At 42.8% G+C, this 26,822-nt stretch overlaps 1 protein-coding gene across 4 annotated transcripts in view; it reads right to left on the bottom strand.

Annotated features, from left to right (window-relative positions):
• mffa (mitochondrial fission factor a) overlaps nt 1-16,525 on the bottom strand; it is a 29,249-nt gene extending 12,724 nt beyond the window's left edge. For 2 of the 4 annotated variants that reach the window (XM_078410355.1, XM_078410354.1), the window contains exons 1-5: nt 16,295-16,525; nt 13,767-13,984; nt 10,302-10,465; nt 8,108-8,196; nt 3,287-3,457 (exon numbers count right to left, since the gene is read on the bottom strand). In XM_078410355.1, the coding sequence (XP_078266481.1) occupies nt 3,287-3,457; nt 8,108-8,196; nt 10,302-10,465; nt 13,767-13,980 (638 nt within the window). In that variant the 5' untranslated portion in view covers nt 13,981-13,984; nt 16,295-16,525. The remainder of the gene's footprint in view (nt 1-3,286; nt 3,458-8,107; nt 8,197-10,301; nt 10,466-13,766; nt 13,985-16,294) is intronic. The other 2 variants (XM_078410357.1, XM_078410356.1) reach the window with 1 other exon arrangement.
• Between the last annotated feature and the right edge of the window lie 10,297 nt (nt 16,526-26,822).

The raw sequence follows: 26,822 nt of genomic DNA, 5'->3' as shown, positions 1-26,822 counted from the left end.
GTTTGGCAGTGGGGTCCTGGACAGATCCAGCAATAATAAAAGATTGGTAAATACTTTTCCACATCATGATGCTGAATGACTTGAAGAGCCTGATGCGGTGGTATTCCCCTCACATCTCAATTTCCCATCCTACTTTGTGACAGAAATTGCATATTAGGGAGCTGCTACAAGAGTGCTCCAATTGACACACTCTGCAGCATGCTGGCGGTGGAAGGGTTGTTGATGGGAGTGGATAGGGCACCGGTCAAGCAGGCTGCTTTGTCCGAATTGTATCACGCTTCTTGAGAGTTGTTGGAATTGTGCATTCTTGATTTGTACCATTACCAAAAGGCTTGAAACTCATGAGGTGCCAAGCCACCCATACCTGAATTGCTGGCTGGTCTAGTTGAGATTCTGGCCATACCCAGGTCCTTAATGATGGGAGAACTTGAATATTAAGGGCAGGTGGTTTGACCACCTCTTGTTCTAAATGGCTATTGAGCCACAAAAGTACTTGTCAACATTGTAAGGCAACAACAGAAAGTGCTGAAAATACTTGCAGGTCTAGTAGCATCTAAGGAAAGAGGAACAGAAATGAGTGTTATCCATGTTGCTACCTAACCTGCTGAGTATTTCCAGCGATGCAATCTATTTGATTCCGGTTGTCAGTTAATGTTACCTGCCACTGTCAGTCCAGGTCTAAATGTTATCTTGGTATTGCTACCTGCAAACATGGAACAGATCACTTGCTGCAGAGTTGTGAATAGAATTAAATTGAACAATCAGTGAACATTCCCACTTCTGACCATAAGATGGAGGCAAAGTCACTGGAGGCCTAGAACTCTACCTTGCAGAATTCCTACCATAATGTGCTGACTTGGGATGATTGATCTCCAACAGCCACATGCAAGGCATGATTCCAACTATCAGAATGCCTATTAGGCCATCTATTGATTTAAATTGTGATGAAGTCTGAAGTTAAGTGGTCCTAACTCAAACTGGAAGAAGGGCCCCAATTTGAAATATTACCTATCCATGTTCTCCAGAAATGCTGTCTGACCCACTGAGCTACTCCAGCACTGCCTTTTTTTGTAAACTAGCACCTGTAGTTCCTTGTTTCCATATCATACAGGGCATTGATGAGCAGGTTATTGGGAAATAATTGCCACTTCACAATACAGTTTACAACACCTATTACTTTGCTGTTGACCGCTAGAAAACTGATTGATCAGGTTGGATTGTCATACTTTTCACGTAAAGATCATACAGTAATCCCCTGCCCCTCATAGGTTAATGCTAATGTGGTAACTCAACTGGAACAGTTTGGCCAAGGAGAAGCTAGTTTCTCCTTGGCAATTTTGTAACTTTGATATTATCCAGTCCCATGCTCTTTGTTGCATCTTGCAGAACTTTCAGCCTTTTCTAACTCGGCCACTATTTTCTTGCAACTTACAATATTGTTTGCAACTATCAACTACACTTCCAATTTTGACAGCATGTACAAACTGGCTTTAACATTTAAAGGCGTCAAAGTGACACAGCAGGAAGTGCTACTGCCTCAGAGCTCCAGTGACGGGTTTCACCCTGAGCTACACATTGTCCGCATGGAATTTGTGCATTTTTCCCATGACCAAATGGGTTTCCTGTGGATGGTCTGGATTCCTCTCGCATCCCAAATATCTACTGGTTTGGAGTTTAGTTGTAAATAGAATTGAACAATGATGAACATCCCCTCCTCTGACCTTATGATGAAAGGAAAAGTGAGAGAGAGAAGGAAAGAAATAAAAGCGGGAGAATGCAATTGATGGGACTTATTGGACTGAAATGCCTTTAAGTGATAGCAAGATTGTATCTATACAATGAGGCCCTTCTTCATTCTGTGATAAAATAAGAAATTACAGAGATATTAGACAAAAAAACAAAAATGATTCTATTATACTTTGCTTCAGTCAATGTAAATAAACATTCCAATAAAGGTAAAGTACAAATATGGTGATACGATACAAATTGGGGTACAGTACTTGGATAAGCTTTTCCATTTAAGTTGCACACTTTATCCTTTATCTGTGTACTGTGGGTGGCTTGATTGTATTCACGTTTAGTCTTTTTCTGACTGGTTAGCACGCAAACAAAACTTGTCACTATACCCGGTACACGCGGCAATAACAAACTAAACACAAATGAACTTAGCATTTTCAGCAATATAAAGAGCACGACACTTGATTTCAAAGAACCACATCATTAGCTACATTGAATTGCACTGAAGTACAGACCAGACGCAGCAGTGTTGGATTGGACAAAATCTGCAGTCAGTGATCAACACACCACAGGTTGACCGCGGGGCTTAAAATTGGGCTGCCGTGCAATTCCATCCTCCTTTGAAGAGCTGATTCTATGATGCCTTATTTATCTAACAGGGTGTTATTTATGTATGAGGCACAATTCTACATTGTTAATATGCAGGAGTTGAAAGAAGGAAGGGCTCATAGCAGAAATACAATCTTGCTCTCACCTGACATCTCACACACACACACATATTCTGAGCTTTATTACATGGTGAAAAGCAAAAATCCTGGCCGACACTAACTTCACCGAGGGGTGTCTAAACAAATTATGATCGGAAAGTTATCAATCCTGGAGAAGCTATGTGAAAGATAATAGTTGCAATAATAAGCCTACTGATTAACTAAAAGACATATCAATCGCCACAGTGAACTTAATTGTCTGGAAAAGTGAGGATATTCACAAAGCTCTTTCCTAAATTTGTGTTGAGGCTTTCTCTTTGTTCTCTTGTTTCTTCAGTTGTGAGGTGTGGGGGCCGTGGGTTTAACAGTGAATGCAAATTGCATCAGGTAGAATGCAGAAGGTGCAATGCGTCAATGGGTCTTTTTAAACGTATGTGCCATTATTTGCTTTGACCAAGTCGCCATTACACTAGAAGCTAAAACTAGGACAATAGGCACTCAATACTAGAGAGCTTTTACTTGGTTTAATTAGAGGATATCCATTTTACTTTCTTTTTTGGGAATCTGCTTTTTCCATTGAAGTCAGCATGTAATCTGTTCCCAAATCCTATGTCCTTCCTTTAATTGTAACATGAACTCAATGGAGGAAAGTTGTTGAAAAAGATGTACTTTACTATCAATAAATTAAAAGTGAATTTTGGACCCACCTTTTAAATATCAACATTGTTTTAGGCATAAACAACCATTTCTAAATGCACACATTATGGAAAAGAAAAGCCTGTGGAAAGCAAGTAGTAACCTCAACTGTATCACAGCACAACACAAGTCCAACAGCCAATCACCTTCTGCGATTTTCATCTAGCATGTCCATGACTTGCTGGTAGGCCCTACGGGTGGTGGAGTGGATTACTGACAAAATGCCATGAGGAGAGTATGCGTTTGGTCCATCTTCAGAGGAGATGAGTGGAGGATAAAGACGAGGCTGAGGTTGAGTTTGGGGGGCTGGTGTCACACTGTTCATATGTACACAACAGAGCAAGAGAAAAACACGGAAATCAGATTCAGACAGATCTACGAATTTCAGACAACGAGCTTCATGAGTGACATTGAAGAATACTAGTATCATTATTTCCAAGCACTTAATATAGTGCTAAGTTTAATCTATTTGATTTATATTTGATATGCTCATATTTTAAAATAGTGTTTTTCAAAATATCAGCATAGTATGGATTACTATTTCTTTCAACAAAAACTGAAACTGAAAGCAGGCAAAGTGGGCAATGCCAAGAGAATTCCCAGAGTATGTTTTATCCATAATAGCAACACTGATACAAGATTTATCTTCCCGTTTTGTCCCCCTCACACCCTTCTATCAGCCTTTTGTAATGTGTATGTTTTTAAGAAACATTTCAGAAGTTAATGGATTTGTTTCAATCTATTAAATCAAATCAGAAGCATTCTCAGAGATCCTCTTGGCTTGCATTCCTGCTATTACTTGGATTACACGAAATGAGGAATATGTAGTGCATAACAGCCTATAAATAGCAATATTGCAAATTTAAAAGACAAATCTATATATGTGATACCCAAGTTAATTATTTTCCCTCAATTAACATTTAGTGTCAGCAAACTGATTGACAGTAAAATGCATCAGCAAAATCCAGAATATAAACACGTGACAAATAAAGGGTTACTTCAGAAATAATTATCCTCTGGATTTTAGATGTAGTAAATATTCAATTGGGTTTCCACATTAGAAAAGTTAGAGTTTGTGGAAATACAATAGTTTAAGAGCAGCTTAGTAAATCACAATCATTTACTGTCACAGTAAGCTGATACTGAATAGAGATCAATGGATTTAAACTTTTGTGCTTGCCAACTGACAATTTTTCACCAGTTAAGTGAAGAATTAAAAGTTGGTATGTATGGATGTAAAAACATGGGTACTAACAAATACCAGAACATATGGTATAGCCAAAATTAAGCAAAAGTGTTCACATCCTGGACACAAATCCTGGAAGCTATTTATTGCTGGACAGGATAATATTAATTCAAAACCAAGTAGAAAAGCAATGTGGCAAAACTATGATAGAAGAGGCAGTTATGTAGCTGCTAATCATTCTTTCTGGTTCAGTGACCACCAAGTGAGGATCCCACTTTACTAATCACTGATTTCCACCTTTTTTTAAAAAAAACAGGAGTTACATTCATAACATATCTAGCCAAAAGTTATAAGGTTCAAACAAGTAAATAATGAAACTTTGTGTTTCTGCAGAGGGTATATTAAAGGAAAGTAACCATGGGTCTTTAAGAATCATGCAATAAGAGCCAATTTTCTTATTGTTTTTTTTAATATTAAAAGCATGATGTTAAATAAGCACTCCCCTAACAAGTTCCAGCTTAGGATTTTTGAGAAGTTTTAAAAACAAAAACAAAACGTTGGTGAAAATTAGATTAAAGAACCACAATCATTTTAATTTGATAATGTGACTGGTCCCATTCCTGGTCTATTGAATTTAACAAAATTTAAATTTCTTGGGAATGCATGTTGATGCAAGATGAATGACGATGAAAGGTTAAAGATTGGAATATCAAGCTGCCTATTTTGCAGTTTAATTCTATGAATACAAGGGCAAGGTCAAGACAAATTTGTTTCAGAACTAATTAAAATAAATAGAGCTGGCTTCTCCCATCTATTAAATTATTTTGTTTCAGTTGATCTACTAATCTACAATTGTTTGATTTAGTCTTAATTTAAATATTAGTATATTGGCATTGTTGGAGGTGCCAATAACATCAAGAAAATGTGGAGCATCTTGTAATGGTGCTGGGACCGCAGCTATTTACAATATACATTAATGACTTGGATGAAGGGATTAAAAGTACCATTAGCAAATTTGCAGATGATACAAAGCTGGGTGGTAGTGTGAATTGTGAGGAAGATGCTATGAGGTTGCAGGGTGACTTGAACAGGTTGTGTGAGTGGGCGGATGCATGGCAGATGCAGTTTAATGTGGATAAGTGTGAGATTATCCACTTTGGTGGTAAGAATAGGAAGGCAGATTATTATCTGAATGATGTCAAGTTAGGAAAAGGGGACGTACAGCGAGATCTGGGTGTCCTAGTGCATCAGTCACTGAAAGGAAGCATGCAGGTACAGCAGGCAGTGAAGAAAGCCAATGGAATGTTGGCCTTCATAACAAGAGGAGTTGAGTATAGGAGCAAAGAGGTCCTTCTGCAGTTGTACAGGACCCTGGTGAGACTGCACCTGGAGTACTGTGTGCAGTTTTGGTCTCCAAATTTGAGGAAGGATATTCTTGCTATTGAGGGCGTGCAGCGTAGGTTTACTAGGTTAAATCCCGGAATGGTGGGACTGTCATATGTTGAAAGACTGGAGCGACTAGGCTTGTATACACTGGAATTTAGAAGGATGAGAGGGGATCTTATCAAAACATAAGACTATTAAGGGGTTGGACACGTTAGAGGCAGGAAACATGTTCCCAATGTTGGGGGAGTCCAGAACCAGGGGCCACAGTTTAAGAATAAGGGGTAGGCCATTTAGAACGGAGATGAGGAAAAACTTTCAGTCAGGGAGTTGTAAATCTGTGGAATTCTCTGCCTCAGAAGGCAGTGGAGGCCAATTCTCTGAATGCATTCAAGAGAGAGCTAGAGAGAGCTCTTAAGGATAGCGGAGTCAGGGGGTATGGGGAGAAGGCAGGAACGGGGTACTGATTGAGAATGATCAGCCATGATCACATTGAATGATGGTGCTGGCTCGAAGGACCGAATGTTCTACTCTGGCACCTATTGTCTATTGTAATATCTCACATATTCAAAATTAAATAAATTATTCAATACACCAGAATCACCCGATTTGGATGAAAATTACCCCACCCTCATTTTCAAACATGATAAATTTACAAAAAAATGAACTGCTAGGGTGTGGGGTGGGCGAAGATGTTGGTACGTTTGATATATTTGTGGCAAAATCTTAAATGCATTCAGGATTTTGCTAAAATTAACCAATATATTCTCCCCACAGAAAGACACAAAATGTCAACCCAAAACGTCACCTGTGTACGTTCTCCAGGTTATACCTGAACCACTGAGTTACTCCAGCATTTTGTGTCTTTCCTTGGTGGACCAGCATCTGCAGTTCCTTGTTTCTACATTTTCGCCCCACCCTACACGCTTTATTAGCAGGTTAAATAATCTTAGTGTTTGTACAGTTAACAAAATCATTAAGCTTACATGTTAATACTATTATGTTTAACAATATAATTTTAAACTAGTCATGTGTTGGATTGAGATTAACTACTTCATTAAACTAGTTTTAAAAATATTTTTCGACGTAGATACCTATGACAGATCATATTCCCAAATTTCACAATTTCATCTGATCAAAGAAAATCTAAATCGTTCAACCCCATCCAAAGAACACGGATAATCCTTTCAGATGCAATATCACTAACTACAATATTTCCATAATTTGTCATCTTTAAATTTAAACCACATCATTAGTGTGATTTTCACTACAGATATTTTTTTTCTGCTATTGCTTCTTCTTTTATCTAAAATGTTAAATTCAAACAGTGATATATGACAATGGGGTGGAAGAAACAAAAATAATTAAGAATTGTAAAATTCACCTGAATCGAATCAGGCTCAATGGCCTATACTATAATCGTGAAGCAAACAATACAATTAGTAATTTTAAACAGTTTAACCACATTTCACCTTCTAGATGTGGAATTAAGGAAAATGTTACAATACAAAAAAACAGGGATGTAATGCTTAGGCTTAGGTCAGAACGCATTTGGAGAATTGTGAGCAGTTTTGGGCTCCATATCCAAGGAAGGATGTGCTGGCATTGGAGATGTTCGAGAGCAGGTTTACAAGAATGATCCCAAGAATGATTGGGTTAACATATGATAAGCGTTTGAAGGCATTGGGCCTGTACTTGTTGGAGTTTAGAAGGATGAGGGGGGGACTCATTGAAATTTGACAAATAGTGAAAGGCCTGGATAGCATGAATATGGAGAGGATGTTTCCACGTGGGAGAGTCTAGAATCAGAGGCAAGAGCCTCAGAATAAAAGGATGTACCTTTAGAAAGGAGAAGGTATTTCTTTAGTCAGAGGATGGTGAATCTGTGGAATTCATTGCTACAGACGGCTGTGAAAACCAAGTCAATGGATATTTTTAAAGCGGAGGTTGACCGATTCTTGATTAGTAAGGACGTCAGGTGTCATGGGGTGAAGGCAGGAGAATGGGGTTGAGAAGGAAAGATTGATCAGCTATGATTGAATAGTGGAGTAGATTTGATGGGCTGAATAGCCTAATTCTGCTCCTCGAACTTATGAACAACAAACTTTGGTCAGAATCAATGAAATGTATATTTCAACATCTAACCAAATACAATTTAGAACGTGTCAGAAAATACTTGCCGCTATTTTGAAACACGTGTTGCTCTTATGTTTTTTTAAGCATGTAAATTCAAGTTCTAAACTTTTACCTATCATTGATCATACTTGAAGATTCAACCACTCCATCTGATGTCTAAGACTCAAACTATCAGCTTGGCTGAGAACAACCCATCAAATAACAAGAGAACATCAAAAGTAACGTTTAAATTGAAACTAATTATCACTGGAGATCTACTCACATGGACTCTGTTCGGACAAGCTGTCCATTCGGTCGGGCAGCATTTTCACTCATTGAACGCTCCCTCCGTAAACGAGTATGTGAGCGACCCTGAAGAAAAAAGATTCAGTTAGCATAATGTCCGATTAGATTTGTTTAATGACTTCCTAGATAAGAACAAAAGCAAATAATTTCCCAACCTTTCTTTCTTCCACAGGAAGATTTCAACACCCAAGATATTTCCTTACTAAAAAAGTTGAAAAACAAAATAAGCGTATGAATAACATCAATGTCCTCACTAGCTGTAATCATCTTTCTGTCCATTCCCTGCCATCTACAAGACAATTTTAAAAAAAAAACTTTCCTTTAGATTTTATTCTCTTTAAAATTCAGTAACCCTTACTTCTTGATTAGTAAGGGAATCAAAAGGCTGTGGGACGAAGGTCGGAGAATGGGGCTGAGGGGGAAAGATAGATCAGCCATGATTGAACGGCAGAGTAGACTCGATGAGCCGAATGGCTTAATTCTGCTCCTATGAATTGCTTCAAGAACCAATAAATACTTATTTCCAATAACAAATACTTATATCAATGGAACATTCTTCACCAAATTAACAATTAAAACGAACGATTATTATTAAGATCTTTGGCCAATGGCGTTATAGTAATGGCAGATGGAAGCACGTTAAACAAATAAAACATGGTAATAGCCAGAAATATGGGGTCACTAGATCAAGGGAAATGCACAGACTAAAATAATGAAATACACTAAAGAACACAGCATGTCACATCCTTGGAGGACTCCTGGGGCAGATAAGTATTCTCGAGGCTCTTGGTTGCTTTGCCATACTTAAACATACTTAAAAATGAGGGGCGTGGCTGTGTTCTGCAGCTGCGGCTCACCGGCAGTCTCTCTGTCTTTTTTTTGTTTTTTGTCTATTGTCATCGTTTAATGTACGTTTTGTTCTATTTTTAACTCTGTGTATGTGGGGGGGTGGTGGGAAACCTTTTTTTCTAATCTCTTCCTCAACGGAGATGCGACCTTTACCGTGTCGTATCTCCGTTCGCGCTACGGCCTAACATCATGGAGTCGGCGGCCTCCAGCTGGGATCGACCTTGAAGACTCCGGTCGCAGGGCCTGGACTTACCATCTCGGAGGCTTCGGCCGTGGGCCCTGCAGACCGCAACATTGGGAGTTCGCAGGTCCCTGGCTGGCGACCGGTTTTTGGGAGCTCCAGCCGTAGCAGCTTCGACCGCCCCGAAGCGCGAGGTATGATCGACCCGCTCGCAGGCCCTTCATCACCCTGCGTGGCCCGGCCGCAGCACTTTCCATCGCCCGGTGGGGGCTCAGGACTTTCATCGGCCTGCTCGGCTTGGCCCTGGGACTTTCCATCGCCCAGTGGGGGCTCAGGACTTTCATCGGCCTGCTCGGCTCGGCCCTGGGACTTTCCATCGCCCGGTGGGGGCTTCAAAAAGTTGGGAGCCTCGATCACCTCGTGGCACCACGGGAGAAGAATGAGGAGGAGATAAGACTTTGCCTTCCATCACAGTGAGGGTGTGCCTGGAGCAATCGCTGTGATGGCTGTTTGTGTAAAAATTGTATCTGTGTGTCCTGTGCTTTTTGTTGTCTACTGCCGGACCCTGACGTGAGAGGACGCTGGCGTTGTTTATTCGCCGCTTTTCCGTTAGGATAGTTTGTCTGTTTGTTTTTATGTTGATTGTTTTTGTAAAGTGCTTTGAGCACCCGATAAGGCGCTATATAAAATAAATGCTTATTATTATTATTATTATATAAAAACGTATCTAGAACAGACTCGACAGTGACCTCCTGTTTGAGGGGCGCGATTAGAAGAGAGGGGTTCACCATTGACCAGAACTCTAACGGAATTAAACAAACAAACACCAAATGATAACTCACTAAAGATATTTAGATTCCTGTTAAAGCATTGTCAAATTGCAAATGTCTGCTCATCAGTTTCCTATGCAATACAAAAAACATGCCAAAGCAAATAATCACTACCACTACATGAACATTCTGGTAACTTTGCTTTCAGAAGGGAAATGAGCCCCTGGCTACTTCAGAGGATGGATATGTTCACAGGTAAAAATGGAAGTGACAGAATATTGCATATTTAGTTGGTACATGAATCATGTAAATTAATTTTGCAATAGTGCAACAATTATAATGGACAAGAGCTTGTCTCACTAACCACTCACCTCTTCGGTCTGTGGAGTTGCGGCAACAGGCCGTTCAAGGTCCAAGAAGTCTAAAGGTTGCTCAGTTAGAGTGAGGACACGCGGAGGCGTTTTCAATGCCAAAGGTTCTGTAAGATTTGATGTCATAAGATCCAAATCCCTTGGCCTGGAATTGTTTTGGTCACCTAGTGCAGTGAACAGCCATGCTTTATAAGTGTGCAATTACATTGGAAAGAATATATGCAGAGTGATCCAATAATTTAACAACAACTACAAATTTAAAAAAAGCCACCACAAATCAAGAATTGGTAAGAATTATACTTAAATTACAAGTGGCAGCAGAAATGGGGAGAATGATAATGATGAAAAGTCATAAAGCATGGAAAAGCTCTTTTGGCCCACAAGTCCACACTATTATGCAGCCATTCATATTAATATAGTTATCCCATTTTTTTCCCCACATTCCCATCAACTACCCCTTCAGTCTCAGCCATTCACTTACATGGGCGGTAATTTACAGTGGCCAATCAGGCGTCTTTGGGATGCGCGAGGAAACTGTTGAACTGGAGTAAACTCACGCAGGCACAGGGAGATGGTGTAAACGCCACACATACAACAGACCAGAATGAGGAGATGCAAGCTCTACAGACTTCATCGCCAGTTGGATATACTATTTTTTTTTAATCCTGAATATTTTAAAATCTTACCTTATCCACAGAAATCTCTGCTCATTATTGTAACGTCTTGAAGATAAACCACAGGTAAACAATAAAACCCAGGATTGTCCATGAACCTCGTTTAAATGGAAAATATTTCCAGATTATCCACTCTCACGGCGGAGAATGCCAATGACAACTTTGTAATATTTTATCCAAGTTGCAGTAGCCTCGAATAAATAATTCCGCCCTTCCACTCAAAGCAAAAATAACTAAGAAACAACAGGCTACCATTCAAAATAAAAGACTTTAACTAAATCAATTAACTAAAAATAAATTTCATGATTGCAAATCACAATTGAAAGTAGATGAACGGGTGACCTATTTCAGAAACAAGCTTTCTTTTTCTTAAAAACATAACTACTCATCACAGTGCAACCCAAATACAACACAGGTGCCAGAGGACAGCTTTGAACAGCCACATTAACAGAGAAACTAGTGTAGGGGATATGGCAATTTTCAAAATCATGGTAGAATTAGCCATTTTATATCATAATTGCATCTGCTTGCAAGTATGTAGTTATGTAGCAGTTGCATTTGTGCATGGAATAGAGGCACCCAAAGCATTCACAAACTAGGAATAGATATGGTAGATGCACAAGAGTCTTTTACCAGTGTAGTCAAATCAAGAACCAGAGGGCATAAATTTAAGGAAAGATTTAAGAGGAATCTGAGGGGCAACTTTTTCTGTGTGAAAAACGTCTGCATGAGATCCTAAATTCACACAGGAGCTGATGGAGAAAATGTTATGAGCTGCCAGAGGAGGTAGTTGAGGCAGAAACTATAACAACATTTAAAAGACATTTAGCAGGTTCTTGGATAGGAAAGGTTTAGAGGGATTATGGGCTAAACACGGAGCAGTTAGGACGAGTAGATGGGCGCCTTGGTCGGCATGGGCAAGCTGGGACAGAGCCTGTTTACATGCCATATGACTATGTGTAGGAAAGAACTGCAGATGCTGTTTAAATCGAAGTTAGAAACTAAATGCTGGAGTAACTCAGAGGGACAGGCAGCATCGCTGGAGAGAAGGAATGGGTGACATTTCGAGTCGAGACCCTTCTTCAGATTGATATCAGGGGAGTGGGCGGGACAGAGATAGAATGTAGTCAGAGACAGTAAGACTGGTGGGAGAACTAGGAAGGGGGAGGGGATGGAGAGAGAGAGAGAAAGCAAGGGCTATTTAAAGTTTGGAAATGGGAGGGAGAGTTAAAGTGCTGAGCAACAAGGACATCAGGTAGGTTAAGGCAGACTGATTGGAGTTGTTCAGCAAAACAATCGCCGAGCCTGCGCTTGGTCACGCCGATGTACAAGAGGGGAACCCCCCGTTTCCTAAAGAATGAGGACATCTCCGGGGGGTTCCTCTCTTCCATTATAGATGAGGCTCTCACTAGGGTCTCCTCGATATTCCGCAGCTCCGCTCTTGTTCCCCCTTCCTCCATTCGTAACAAGGACAGAGTCCCCCTTGTCCTCACCTTCCACCCCATCAGCAGTCGCATACAGCACATAATCCTCCAACATTTTCACCACCTCCAACGGGATCCCACTACTGGCCACATCTTCCCATCTCCACCCCTTTCTGCTTTCTGCAGAGACCATTCCCTCCACAACTTCCTGGTCAACTCGTCCCTTCCCACCCAAACCACCCCCTCCCCAGGACATTCCCCTGCAACCGGAGATGCAACACCTGTCCCTTTACCTCCCCCCCTCACCTCCATCCAAGGACCATGGCAGTCTTTTCAGGTGAGGCAGAGGTTTACTTGCACCTCCTCCAACCTCATACTGTCTCCGCTGTTCCACGTGTCAACTCCTGTACATCGGCGAGACCAAGCGCAGGCTCGGCGATCGTTTCGCTGAACACCTCCGCTCAGTCCGCCTTAACCCACCTGATCTCCTGGTTGCTCAACACTTTTACTCCCCCTCCCATTCCCAATCTGACCTGGGCCTCCTCCTTTGTCAGAGTGAGGCCTAGTACAAATTGGAGGAACGGCACCTCATATTTCGCTTGGGTAGCTTACACCCAAGCAGTATGAACATTGACTTCTCTAACTTCAAATAACCCATGCTTTCCCTCTCTCTCCATCCCCTCCCCTTCCCAGTTCTCCCACTAGTCTTACTGCCTCCTATTCTATCTGTCCCACCCACGCCCCTGACATCAGTCTGAAGAAGGGTCTCGACCCGAAATGTCACCCATTCCTTCTCTCCAGAGGTGCTGCCTGAGTTCCGCTGAGTTACCCCAACATTTTGTGTCTACCGTATGACTCTATGCCTGGCCATAGAAATAGTCAGTGCTTTTAAGCTGATACATCAACCATTAAAATGGCATAATCTCTTAACACATTAAACTATTTATTATTATTTTTATAAATGAGAATTTTTTCCTCCTCTCCTTACCCAAAATTGAAAATCAGTTACTTCTTGCTACTTCTCATGTCCAAAGCTGTTTGTGACTAACACTCATTGCAATAAAAAAGCTTCCTGATCAGGACAGTCTTGCTCTCTCAGGTCAAAAAAGGAGTAAAAAGCAAATCACATCCAGATATATTGGCAGTGTTGAACAAACTCCTCTGGTTTGGAGAAGTGCAGGCTCCCAAAATCTCAGAGAAGGGCAACAAGTGAATATGCCTTGAAAGAACTTGATTGCCTGGAATGCATTTGAGACTGGGTCACAAGGTCATTCAAGGAGCATGTAAGTTATGTTTAATTTAAATTAAATGTCATGAGAACTGACTTAACATTTAGAAACTTTCAGTTTGAACCAGGAATACAGTACCTGCAATAAAAATCCTCTCTGGTACCTCCATTACAGTTGTGGTGCTCGGAAAGTCTCCTTTTCCCCACCTAACTTCTGCAGACCCTGGCGCAACATGAAGCTTCTCAGGGACTCTCATCCGCTGGCTGATACCCTCAGTGTAATCCATCTCATACTGGATGCGGTTCATTTCAGCCATGTCACTGGTGGGTGTAGGAAATGCCGCCACGTTCATGATACTGGAAAGGAATAACGATGTTGGATAAGGCACTTAAACCAAAAAATATATATTTGAAGTTAGTTAAAGCTCACCTTGTTGAAAAATCTGAGGATTAACAAACAGAACATTATAATACAAATTGTATTCCACCCATTTTTATCCTGCACATACTTCCACGTTATTATACTTTACCAGAGCGGCAAACTTTTCAAATAGTAACGGTCGGCGTGAACTTGATGTGCTGAAGGGCCTGCGTCCATACATCATCTCTTAACTCTAGGTATGCTGTGATAGAATCAGACTTTGCCACCAGAAGTATGTGTCGCCTCAGGCAACAACATGGCCCACATATCACCACCAGAAGTTAGTATCTCGAATATAGAAAAATGTTGGTCAAGCAATTTTCAACAATGAGTCAAGAATAAATCATGAAATGTGTGTGAAAACATGCTGGAAGAAGGGGTTGGGTTTCCAGGAGTAAACAGGGAGAAAGATTTAAGGCAGCAGGCTGGATGAAATAGCGAAGTTCGTCAACTATGATAATCCGAGTGATAAACTGGTCTTCCAATTCATGCACTCATACTTTCATAATCTGGAGCCATCGAGTCATCTGTGCTATGAATACAATGAATCCGCGGTGTGTGAGCCATGCCTACCGGATGGCGTGCTTGGCCTGCTGAAGGGCCTGATCCTGCTTGCTGGGACATGCCCATCTCGCTGTTCACCGGGACACTCCCGGCAGAATTCCCTAATTTTAGGTAACAAATACCTCCCTCTCCCCATCCCCTCTTCCTCCACTAAACATCCATTAACCAGCTCCACTTGTTGGGCTCACACCTGTCTCCAGTTGGTTTATCAGGGAACCCCCTTGTCTGAGGTCATCTATTGCCTGCCCCAATTTAGAGTCATAGAGTAATACAGTGTGGAAACAGGCCCTTCAACCCAAGTTGCCCACACCGGCTACACTAGTCACACCTGCCCGCATTTAGTCCATATCCCTCCAAACCTGTCCTATCCATGTACCTGTCGAACTGTTTCTTAAATGTTGGGATAGTCCCAGCCTCAACTACCTCCTCTGGCAGCTAGTTCCATTCATCCATCACCCTTTGTGTGAAAAATGTTACCGCTCAGATTCCTATTAAATCTTTTCCCCTTCACCTTAAACCTGTCTTCTGGTCCTTGATTCACCTACTCTGGGCAAGATTTGTCCCAGTTTTTACTGGCTTCCAGTTCACCCCTCCCTCCACTCCTACATTCAGTTTGAAGAACGGTTCCGATCCAAAATATCACCTGTCCGTTCTCTCCAGATATGTTGTCTGACCCACTGTGTTACTCCAGCATTTTGTATGTACATTTGATATAAACCAACATCTGCAGTTCCTTTTTTATTACATTTTATGCCATTTGCCTTCTTGTTGGGGCAGTCCACTAATCCTTTACTATTACAGAGACTTCTGGCAAACAAAACAAGGAATTGGCTAGAAATACAAACACTAGAGCCAGCAGCAGCCCTTTTGTTTCAGTTTTTAAATTCAGCTTACTTCTTGTTATCTGCTCTCCTGGGGAGTCGAGCACAAATTACGATTGGGACCTCAATAGATTCCAGTTCCCTTTTTACTAATGGTGACAGATCTTGCCATCGCAGTACCTGACATCTCTACCATGACATTTCTCCACTGCTTTACATTTCTCCCCACCTCCAACATCCAAAGTCAAGCCCCTTTTGGATCGGTTTCAACATTTGATGTCAATGTGAACAGCCGGCGACGTGTGGTGTGAACACAACACAACATTAACCTCAACTATGAACTGTGTTTGGTTGCAACTAAGGACTTTGGGTAGTATTGGGATTATTAATTTACTTAATTGTTTGTTTATTTTCTATCAACTATGTAAAATTGTGTATATTTGCAATAGCGTTGGGGTTATGAATTTACTAAATTGTTGTTTATGTTCTATCATCTGTGTGTATTGGGTATTTTTGCAATAGCGTTGGGGTCATGAATTTACTAAATTGTTGTTTATGTTCTATTTGTGTTTATTTTCTATCTATGAGTTTGTAAGCAAGTTAAGTTGCTGAATTGGAAGAATGTAATTGCTCCGTCTGTCGGTACAAGCGACAATGAAACTCTGCTGACCCTGCCTTGGTGGGGGCTGAGGTGCTGCTCCGACCTTGAGGCCCTGCCCTGGTGTTCGTGGCTGCAGCTCAGTCACAGACGCCCCCGGTGTCCCGCAGGGTCCGGCCCAGCCAGGCGGGGCAGAGACCGGGGCCCAGCGTTGCCCCGCTCCCCGGGGTTCCAGCCCCAACCCCCCCCGGCCTTACACTTACCTCCGCTCGACACCTACTGCGGCGGTTGGCAGGCCGCGGCTTCCCACCCGGAGAGGTTGTGGGGGGAGCTCCGGCCACTCCTTGCTCGGGAATTACGAGCGCCCGTCGCAGTTCCCTCTCACGCAACCGAAACCATTTCGAGAGTCCGGTTGACGGTAAAATGGACGGAAAGGCGGAGCGACCGGTCGCACTGGTCTGGCGCGGACGGGCCCCCGTACCGACAGCTGCGCATGCTCACCAACTGCCCCCGAAACGCCGCTCCGCAGACAACCGCGCGTGCGCGGAATAACCGGCCCCGTGCGCATGCGTGGTGCTCAGTTGGCAATGACAAGAGTTGGTGAATGGAACTTGGATGAGATGAAACATCTGCTGTCAATTTCCCTCCACACATGCTGCCGGACCTGCTGAATCCTCCAATGATCCCCCCCCCAATTTACCAAAGCTATTTTAAACTAAAAATATATTCAATATATTTTGCATGTTTGACCTGATCCAAAAATTCTCCTCATAATACCATTATCCCCTAAAGATTCAGGACTCATGGCACTAAGCATTTTGCATAACGGACAATAATGCTCACCAGTAAATAATTATTGTAATTGTTCATTGGATATCAAGTGCAGATTAAATTTTATCTAATGGAGGTTATCAGCAAACAAACTTACTGAACAAAGATGGGGGTTGAGGGCGCCATCAGCTACCTGCTCCTATGCTCAGCTGGATAAACCAGGAAGCATTGTGTGAGTCATGTTTTTTTACTTCTCCTGTGCGTTTAACATCATCCGGCTAGGGAGCAAACTGATGAAGATGCGGGTGGATGCTCCATTGGTGTCCTGGATCACCAACTACCTGACTGGATGACCATAGTATGTCAGGCTACAGAACTTGGTAGTGAGCAACACAGGCCCCACAGGGGACGGTCCTCTCTCCCTTCCTGTTCACCATCTACATGGCGGACTTTAGATATAACTCGGACTCCTGCCACCTGCAGAAGTTCTCGGATGACTCTGCAATTGTGGGCTGCATCAGTGAGGGGAGGGAAGCTGAATACAGAGGTGTAGTTAACGACTTTGTTGAGTGGTGTGGGCTAAATCACCATCAGCTCAACACCAACAATATTAAGGAGTTAGTGGTGGACTTTAGGAAGAGAGGAACATCCCTGTCCCCTGTCTCCATCAATGGTGTGGATGTGCAGTTTACCAAGGAGTGCAAATACCTTGTAGTGTACCTGGACAGTAAACTGGACTGGTCCAGGAACACTGAGGCCCTGTACAAGAAGGGACAGAGCCGGCTGTGCTTCAACGTCTGCAGTAAGATGCTGCAGATGTTCTACCATTCGGTGGTAACCAGTGCCATCTTCTTCGCTGTCGTGTGCTGGGACAGCAGGGCGAAGGCCGCGTAAGCGAACAGGATTACCAAGCTCATCAGGAAGGCTAGCTCCGTCCTGGGGGCGGAGTTGGATTCATGAGAGGTGGTCTTGGGGGGAGGATGCTCCTCAAACTGCAGAGCATCTTGGACAATACAGCTCACCTCCTCCAATACACACTGCTTAACCTGAGGAGAACCTTCAGCAACAGACTGGTTCCACCAAGATGCAGTGCAGAACGCCACAGGAGATCCTTTTTCCCTGTGACTATCAAAGTGTACAGCTCCTCCTCCTTCTGTCGTGGGGTAGACTGACTCTCCTCCCACACCCCCACCCTCGCTCCCCAATCTTTGCACATCCCTAATCCTTTCCACTCGTCACTTTAATTTCATGTTCATGGATCTTGTGTTTTATGACTATTGGCAGATCAATTTCCCTACTAGGATAAATAAAGGTCTATCGTATCGTATCGTAAATAAAATGAATGAGTTTTAGATTTGTAAAGTCGTAGGGAGAGAAAGTTGCAAAACGAAAACAGGCCTTCTTCCCATAAAGTCTGCACTGACCACCAACCATCCATTTATGTTGATCCTACATTAATCCCCATGTTTTTCATTCTTCGACGTTATCATCAACATCCCCTGACCTAGACCGGGGCCGCTTCAGTACATCAGGCGTGTGGCCCACGGACCGGATGCTGGAGCTTTTGTAAATGGTGCCAAAATATGGTGACTCTTGCATGTGTGACCTATGCACAAATAATTTCACTGTGCTGTGCACAGATGACAATGAAGTACCTTTGAACCTCTCCTTTAGCTCTGTATCATCATTGTATGATTATATAGTACTATAGATAAAGTCAGAAAATGGTGGAGTTACTCAATGATTCAGGCAGCTTCTCTGGAGAACATGGATAGGTGACATTTTGGATCAAGGCCCTTCTTCAGACTGATTGTAGGAGAGGGGGAGAGGAAAGCTAGAAGAGGGGAGAGGCAGGTCAAAGTGTGGCAGGTAATAGGTGGATGCAAACGAGGGGGAGGGTTGGTAGGCAGATGATTGGAACAAAGGCCAGATATAAAAGCAGAAGATGTGAAACAGGATTGAAAAGTTGCGAATTTAGTTTAGTTTAGAGATACAGTGCGGAAACAGGCACATCGGCCCACAGAGTCCGCACTGACCAGTGATCCCCGCACACTATCCTACACACTTGGGACAATTTTACACTTACACCAAGCCAATCAACCTACAAACCTCTGCATCTTTGGAGTGTGGGAGGAAACCGAAGATCTCGGAGAAAACCCATGCAGGTCACGGAGAGAACGTACAAACTCCGTACAGACAGCACCCGTAGTCGGGGTCTCCGGCGCTGCAAGCGCTGTAAGGCAGCAACTCTACCACTGTGCCACTCTGCCGACCTGAATTATGAAGCTAGAGGGAGGAAAGTAGCAGGAAGAGACAGAAGGGAAGAAACTGGTGGGATTCTACTTGAGGCACAGGGGAGGAGAGGGGGGGGGGGGGGGGGGAAGAAAACGGGGTGCGGGTGGGTATATATGACACTGTTGCAGAAATTACGGGAATAAGGATCAGGCAGCATCTCTGGAGAAAAATAATAGATAACGTTTTGGGTCAGAGCCCTACTTCAGACCCTTCTTGCTGTTCCAGAGATGCTGCCTGACCCGCTGAGTTACTCCAGTACTTTGTGTCTATCTTCCGTATAAGCCAGCATCTGCAGTTCCTCCGGCACATTTTGTCTGCTCCACTGTGAAATCTCAAGGTATGCCTACTTTGAAGAAGTTTTCCTCCTCTCTACGAACGGGTCTGAAGAAGGGTCTTAACCCGAAACGTCATCTATCCATGTTCTCCAGAGATGTTGCCTGACCCGCTGTGTTACTCGAGCACATTGTGTTTATGTGAGAAGGTGAGTTTATTTTCCCTGTCCATCGAAAGTAAGTCATGCATCAGATATATTAATTGTTTTCCCTTCACAGATACTGCGTGACAAATTGATTAATACCAGCGTTTTCAGGTTTTGTCTTAGATTTCCACCATCCATAGTAATATCGATTTACTACTATATTCTAGTTTTATAGGATATCCTATTCTATCCTTATAGGATTCTAAAAGAATCTAAAAGAATCCTATCCTAAAAGATAGGATTTTAGGATAGAATAGGATTAGGCCAAATGGTCAATCACCTATTAAGATTTTCCTGGAAAAACATTCCTCTCGAAGTGTTGATATGCTTAATTAATCCATTCCTCATCCTCCCGGGACCTCTCCTGCATCGGGTCCTGGTCCCAATTTTATCCTATTCCTTTCATTCTCATTTCTTCATCAACCTTCCTTTTATTTTCCCAGTTGTTGTGGATTCAAAACTTTTCCCACTCATTGGCAAATAATATTTCCTGAATTCATAAATCAGATTTATTGGTGACTTTCCGCTATATATTGCTTTTGAACTCTCCCACATGAAAGTGCTTCAAACGCTACTACTCTTTGAAACGGTTCTGTGAGCTCACCCATCAACTTACCTTTCTCACCATGTAAGACTGATGAGCCTTTCCTGATATTTATTCCCTAAGTTCTGCCATCAACCTGGTTTGTCTTTACAAGGACTCTGTCTTTTTTACAGAGATACATACAGTAGATACATAGACAATAGGTGCAGGAGTAGGCCATTCGGCTCTTTGAGCCAGCACCGAATTCAATGTGATCATGGCTGATCATCCACAATCAGTACCCCGTTCCTGCCTTCTGCCCATATCCTTTGATTCCGCTAGTGCTAAAAGCTCTATTTAACTCTCTTTTGAATGCATCCAGTGAATCGGCTTCCACTGCCTTCTGAGGCAGAGAATTCCACAAATTCATAACTGTGTGAAAAAGCTTTTCCTCATTTCAGTTCTAAATGGCCTACCCCTTATTCTTAAACTGTGGTCCCTGGTTCTGGACTCCCCCAACATCGGGAACATGTTTCCTGCCTCTAGCGTGTCCAATCCCCTAATTATCTTATATGTTTCAATAAGATCCCCTCTCATCCTTCTAAATTCCAGTGTATATAAGCCCAGTCACTCCATTCTATCATCATATGACAGTCCCGCTATCCTGTGAATTAGCCTCGTGAACCTACACTGCGCTCCCTCAAATTAGGAGAACAAAACTGCTCACATACTCCAGGTGTGGTCTCACCAGGGACCTGTACAACTGCAGAAGGACCTCTTTGCTCCTATACTCAACTCCTCTCATTATGAAGGCCAACATGCCATTAGCTTTCTTCACTGCCTGCTATACTTGCATGTTTACTTTCAGTGACTGATGTACAAGAACACCCAGGTCTCGTTGTACTTCCCCTTTTCCTAACCTGACACCATTCAGATAATAATCTGCCTTCCTGTTCTTGCCACCAAAGTGGTTAACCTCATATTTATCCACATTATACTGCGTCTGCCATGCATCTGCCCATTCACCTAACCTGTCCAAGCCACCCTGCATCCTCATAGCATCCTCTTCACAGTTCACACTGCCACCCAGCTTTCTTTCAACTGCAAATTTGCTAATGTTACTTTTAATTCCTTCATCTAAATCATTAATGTATATTGTAAATAGCTGCGGTCCCAGCACCGAGCCTTGCGGCACCCCACTAGTCACTGCCTGCCATTCTGAAAGTTACTCGTTAATCCCTACTCTTTGTTTCCTGTCTGCCAACCAATTTTCTATCTGTGTCAATACCCTGTGCTCTAATTTTGCCCACTAATCTCCTGTGTGGGACCTTATCAAAGGCTTTCTGAAAGTCCAGGTGCACTATATCCACTGGCTCTCCCTTGTCCATTTTACTTGTTACATCCTCAAAAAATTCCAGAAGATTTGTCAAGCATGATTTCCCCTTCGTAAATCCATGCTGACTTGGACTTATCCTTTTACCGTTATCCAAATGCGCCACTATTACATCTTTAATTATTGACTCCAGCATCTTCCCCACCACTGATGTCAGGCTAACTGGTCTATAATTCCCTGCTTTCTCTCTCCCTCCTTTCTTAAAAAGTGGGATGACATTAGCTACCCTCCAATCCACAGGAACTGATCCAGAATCTATAGAACTTTGGAAAATAATCAATGAGTCCACCATTTCTAGAGCCACCCTGGGATGCAGACCATCAGGCCCTGGGGAGTTATCAGCCTTCAGTCCCATCAGTCTACCCAACACCATTTCCTGACTAAAGTGCATTTCCTTCAGTTCCTCTGTCACCCTAGGATCTCTGGCCCCTAGTAGATCTGGGAGATTGTGTCTTCCTTTGTGAAGACAGAACCAAAGTACCTGTTCAAACTCGTCTGCCATTTCCTTGTTCCCCCCATAATAAATTCACCTGTTTCTGTCTTCAAGGGACCCACGTTTGTCTTAACTAATTTTTTGCTGTTCACATACCTGAAGAAGGTTTTACTATCCTCCTTTATATTCTTGGCTAGCTTACCTTCGTATTTCATCTTTTCTCCCCGTATTGCCTTTTTAGTTACCTTCTGTTGATCTTTAAAAGTTTCCCAATCCTCTGGCTTCCCGCTCATCTTTGTTATGTTATACCTGTACGTCTTCTCTTTTATTTTTATACTGTCCTTGACTTTCCTTGTCAGCCATGAGAGTTAGATAGAGCTCTTAAAGGTAACGGTCAGGGGATATGGGGAGAAGGCAGGAACGAGGTACTGATTGTGGATGATCAGCCATGATCACAGTGAATGGCGGTGCTGGCTCAAAGGGCTGAATAGCCTACTCCTGCACCTATTGTCTATTGTCTATTGCCTCTTCCTCCCCTTCTTCCTCTTTGGAATAAAATGATCCTGCATCTTCTGGATTATTCCCAGAAATACCTGCCATTGCTATTCCACTGTTATCCCTGCTAGGGTCCCTTTCCAGTCAACTTTGGCCAGCTCCTCCCTCATGCCTCCATAGTTCCCTGTGTTCAACTGCAATACTGACATTCCGAATTTACCTTCTCCCTCTCAAATTGCAGAATAAAACGTATCATATTATGATCACTACCTCCTTATAGTTCCTGTACCTTGAGTTCCCTTGTCAAATCCATTTCATTGCACAACACCAGATCCAGAATTGCCTTCTCCCTGGTAGGCTCCAGTACAAGCTGCTCTAAGAATCCATCTCGGAGGCACTCCACTAACTCCCTTTCTTGGGGTCCAGTACCAACCTGGTATACAGGCTTCAGGATACCTATATTACAGGCATCGGGATACACACAATTCTTCTACTTGTGGTACAACCTAGGCTTGATATATAAAGTTTCCACATCAGGTCTATCCTGGTAGAGATAAATTGATTTATTTGTGACTTTGATGGCATATTTTTAGTGATTTGTGTACCCTTACATTCTCCTGCTCCTCCATCTTATTCAGCCTTGTATTAAACAAGCAGTATGTTGCCTGTTAAATGTTAAGAAAGATAATGGAAATTTAACATTAAAATTACATGCAAAAACAGCCATTAAGCAAAAATAGACGAAAGGGTAGTCAGTACAAATTTTAGAGAGAATCATGCTTTACCAACATTATTGGACCCTTTGAACTTTTTGACTAAGTAGACAATGCAAAAGGCATATATGGATTTTCAATGGACTTTTGGTGAGGCACTGTGGTAAACAAAGAATATAGGGTATACTGTAACAAGACAAGTTTCAGTATGGAGAGCAAGCTGATTATGGAATGGAGATCATGGATTAAGTTTATATACTGTGGATGGAAAAAGATAGGAAATAGAACTTGACAGAGATCAGTGTTAATGACAAGGTAAATGAATGAGAAAGGACATAAAGTGTTGGAGTAACTCAGCGGGTCCAGAAGCATCCCTGGAGAACATGGATAGGTGGTGTTTTGGGTCAGGCTGATTGTGGGGGTGGGGTGGGGGAGAAAGCTAGAAGAGATGAGGGGCAGGACAAAGCACGGCAGGTAACTGGTGAGCACAGGCAAGGGGGCTTTTTGAAAGGCACATGATTGGGCAAAGGTCAGCGATTAATTAAAAAAGGAGCGAGACAAAAGGGTTGAAGGGTTGCGGATTGTGAAGCCAGAGGATGGAATGTGGGTGGATAGGTGTGAGTCCATGTGGGGCACAGGGGTGTGGGGAGGAAGAAAGGGGGTGTGGGGGAAAGGGGAGGGGATGGGTTGGTAGAGGTTACCTAAAATTGTAGAATTCAATGTTCATACCATTGGGTAGTAAGCTATAAGGTGGTGTTCCTCTAGTTTGTGTGTGGCTTCCCACTCTGAAACAAGGAAGTTTGCCAGTAGTTCGCATTGAATACATATATAATAATTCCCAAATGAAACTGAGCAAACCTTTACAACATGTATTCGCCTTATGTCTCTTCTGCTTAATCCAAATCGATCCTCTTCCAGCCATTTACATTAGGGCTGGATATAACAGTTCCTTCAACTTGAGTCAAGAAACACAGCAAAAGTCTGCACCAGTAGCACATTGCTATTTGATATCTGAACTAACCCTGAATTATAACACAAACAACAATGAAATACCCCAGGCACAATTTGTCCTTAGCAAATACATATTCCATGACCACTGACTACAGTGGGATTGTTTTCAACAGCTTCCAATGCCTAGTCCTGTAAAGAATAAAGATCTTACGCAACCTCAGTGTGCCACAACAGGGTACACGGCCAATTAAGTACTTTTGAAATGTGTCATTGCTATAAAGTAGCAAAGGCAACAAGCAATGTGGACAGTGCAAGCTCCCCACACAAAAAAATTATAATGATTAGCCAATCAATTTGAATTGTGCCCTTTTGAGACCAATTTTAATCTGAACAGTAGGGATAACTCTCTTCTTCTCGATGGAAGCTTCATGTCTGCCCGTGAGGGAGAGGCAATTCTTGCTTTAATTATTCACATTAGAGTTTAGACTTTAGAGATACAGTGCGGAAACAGGCCCTTCGGCCCACCGAGTCCACATCAACCAGAGATCACCTCGTACACTAACACCATCCTACACAGTAGGGAAAATTTACAATTTTTATCAAAGCCAATTAACCTACGAACCTAAGATAGACACAAAATGCTGGAGTAACTCAGTAGGACAGGCAGCATCTCTGGAGAGAAGGAATGGGTGACGTTTCGGGTCGAGACCCTTCTTCAGACTGAGTCGGAGGAAAAGGAAACAAGAGATATAAACGGGGATGTAGAGAGATATAGAACAAATGAATTAAAGAGATGCAAAAAATAATGATGATATAAGAAACAGGCCAATGTTAACTGTTTGCTAGGTGAGAACAAGAAGCTGGTGCGACTTGGGTGGGGGAGGGATGGAGAGGGAACGCAGGGGTTACTTGAAGTTAGAAAAATCTATATTCATACCACGGGTTTGTAAGCTGCCCAAGCAAAATATGAGATGCTGTGCTTGAAGTTAGTGAAATCAATATTCATACCACTCGGTTATAATACTTGAAATTAATCCAAACCTATAAACCTGTACGTCTTTAGAGTGTGGGAGGAAACCTGAGCACCCGGAGAAAACCCACATGGTCACAGGGAGAATGTACAAACTCCATACTGACAGCACCCATAGTCAGTATAAGAAAATAACTGCAGATGCTGGAACAAATCGAAGGTATTTATTCACAAAATGCTGGAGTAACTCAGCAGGTCAGGCAGCATCTCAGGAGAAAAGGAATGGGTGACGTTTTGGATCGAGACCCTTCTTCAGACTGATGTCAGGGGGGCGGGACAAAGGAAGGATATAGGTGGAGACAGGAAGATAGAGGGAGATCTGGGAAGGGGGAGGGGAAGAGAGGGACAGAGGAACTATCTAAAGTTGGAGAAGTCGATGTTCATACCACTGGGCTGCAAGCTGCCCAGGCGAAATATGAGGTGCTGTTCCTCCAATTTCCGGTGGGCCTTACTATGGCACTGGAGGAGGCCCATGACAGAAAGGTCAGACTGGGAGTGGGAGGGGGGAGTTGAAGTGCTCGGCCACCGGGAGATCAGATTGGCGAACGCGGACCGAGCGCAGGTGTTGAGCGAAGCGATCACCGAGCCTGCGTTTGGTTTCGCCGATGTAAATAAGTTGACATCTGGAGCAGCAGATGCAATAGATGAGGTTGGAGGAGGTGCAGGATCATGCCTGGGTCTCTGGCGCTGTGAGGCAGCAGCTCTACCACTGCGCCATAGAGGTTGATGGCCAGTGTGGACTTGTCGGGTCAGTACTTTCAAATTGCTATTTGCTTTGACCATTTGCTCACTGGTCAACCTTCTCTATCTTCCATAGCAATTCTACCGCTCGTCACTATGCTACCCGAAGCGTAACATCTCCAGGATCAGAGCACCTCTCCACTGTTGTGCAGGAATGCAAATCTAGATTTTTGTATTCAGGCTTCTCAGTGGGACTGTCCTACAAATCCACTGTTATTTCATTCTTAGTTTCTGAAATTTAATTATACTTTAAATTTTCATTTTTTAGTGGAATGACCCAATTTCAAAATATTTTGACAAAAAAGCCAAAGTCCTGTCACTCGCCTGGCTTTGTCCCGCCCTCCACCTCTCTTCCAACTTTCCCCCGACTACTACAATCGGTCTGAAGAAGGGTGCTGAACCGAAATGTCACCTAACCATGTTCTCCAGAGATGCTGCCTGACCTGCTGAGTTACTTCAGCACTTTGTGTCTTCGTTTTGTCAACCTGCATCTGCAGTTCCTTGTTTCAACATTCAAGATGTTATTTTACAATCTCCCCATATCAAGGTGGCTTCACATACCCTGCATATCATGTTCACTATTTAGGGCCTGTCCCACTTAGGCGATTTTTTAGGCGACTACAGGCGACTAGGCTGTCCCCACACAGTCATCGGGGTGTCGCCTGTATGGACGTGAGTAGTCTCCAAAGAGTCGTAGCGTTTTTCTGGTCGTCGCTGGATTTTGAGATATTTTTAAATTTTCGGCAACTGTTGGTTTGACGCCTGTGATCGTAGCTTGACGTCTCCTGATGTAGGTGCTGTCGTAGGTTGTTGCCATGTTGTCGCCAGGTGACGTAAGTTGTCGCCAGTGCTAACTTCGGTGAATTCCATTGGCGATTACCTACGTCAATCTACCGGCAACAGGTACCGGCGTCAAAACCGGAGGCCAAAATGACGTGAATTGTCTTCAGTTGTTGCCGACAGGGTCG

Source organism: Rhinoraja longicauda, chromosome 13 (assembly GCF_053455715.1).
Source record: "Rhinoraja longicauda isolate Sanriku21f chromosome 13, sRhiLon1.1, whole genome shotgun sequence".
Taxonomy (NCBI): domain Eukaryota; kingdom Metazoa; phylum Chordata; class Chondrichthyes; order Rajiformes; family Arhynchobatidae; genus Rhinoraja; species Rhinoraja longicauda.
This window is presented reverse-complemented; position numbering and strand designations above follow the sequence as displayed.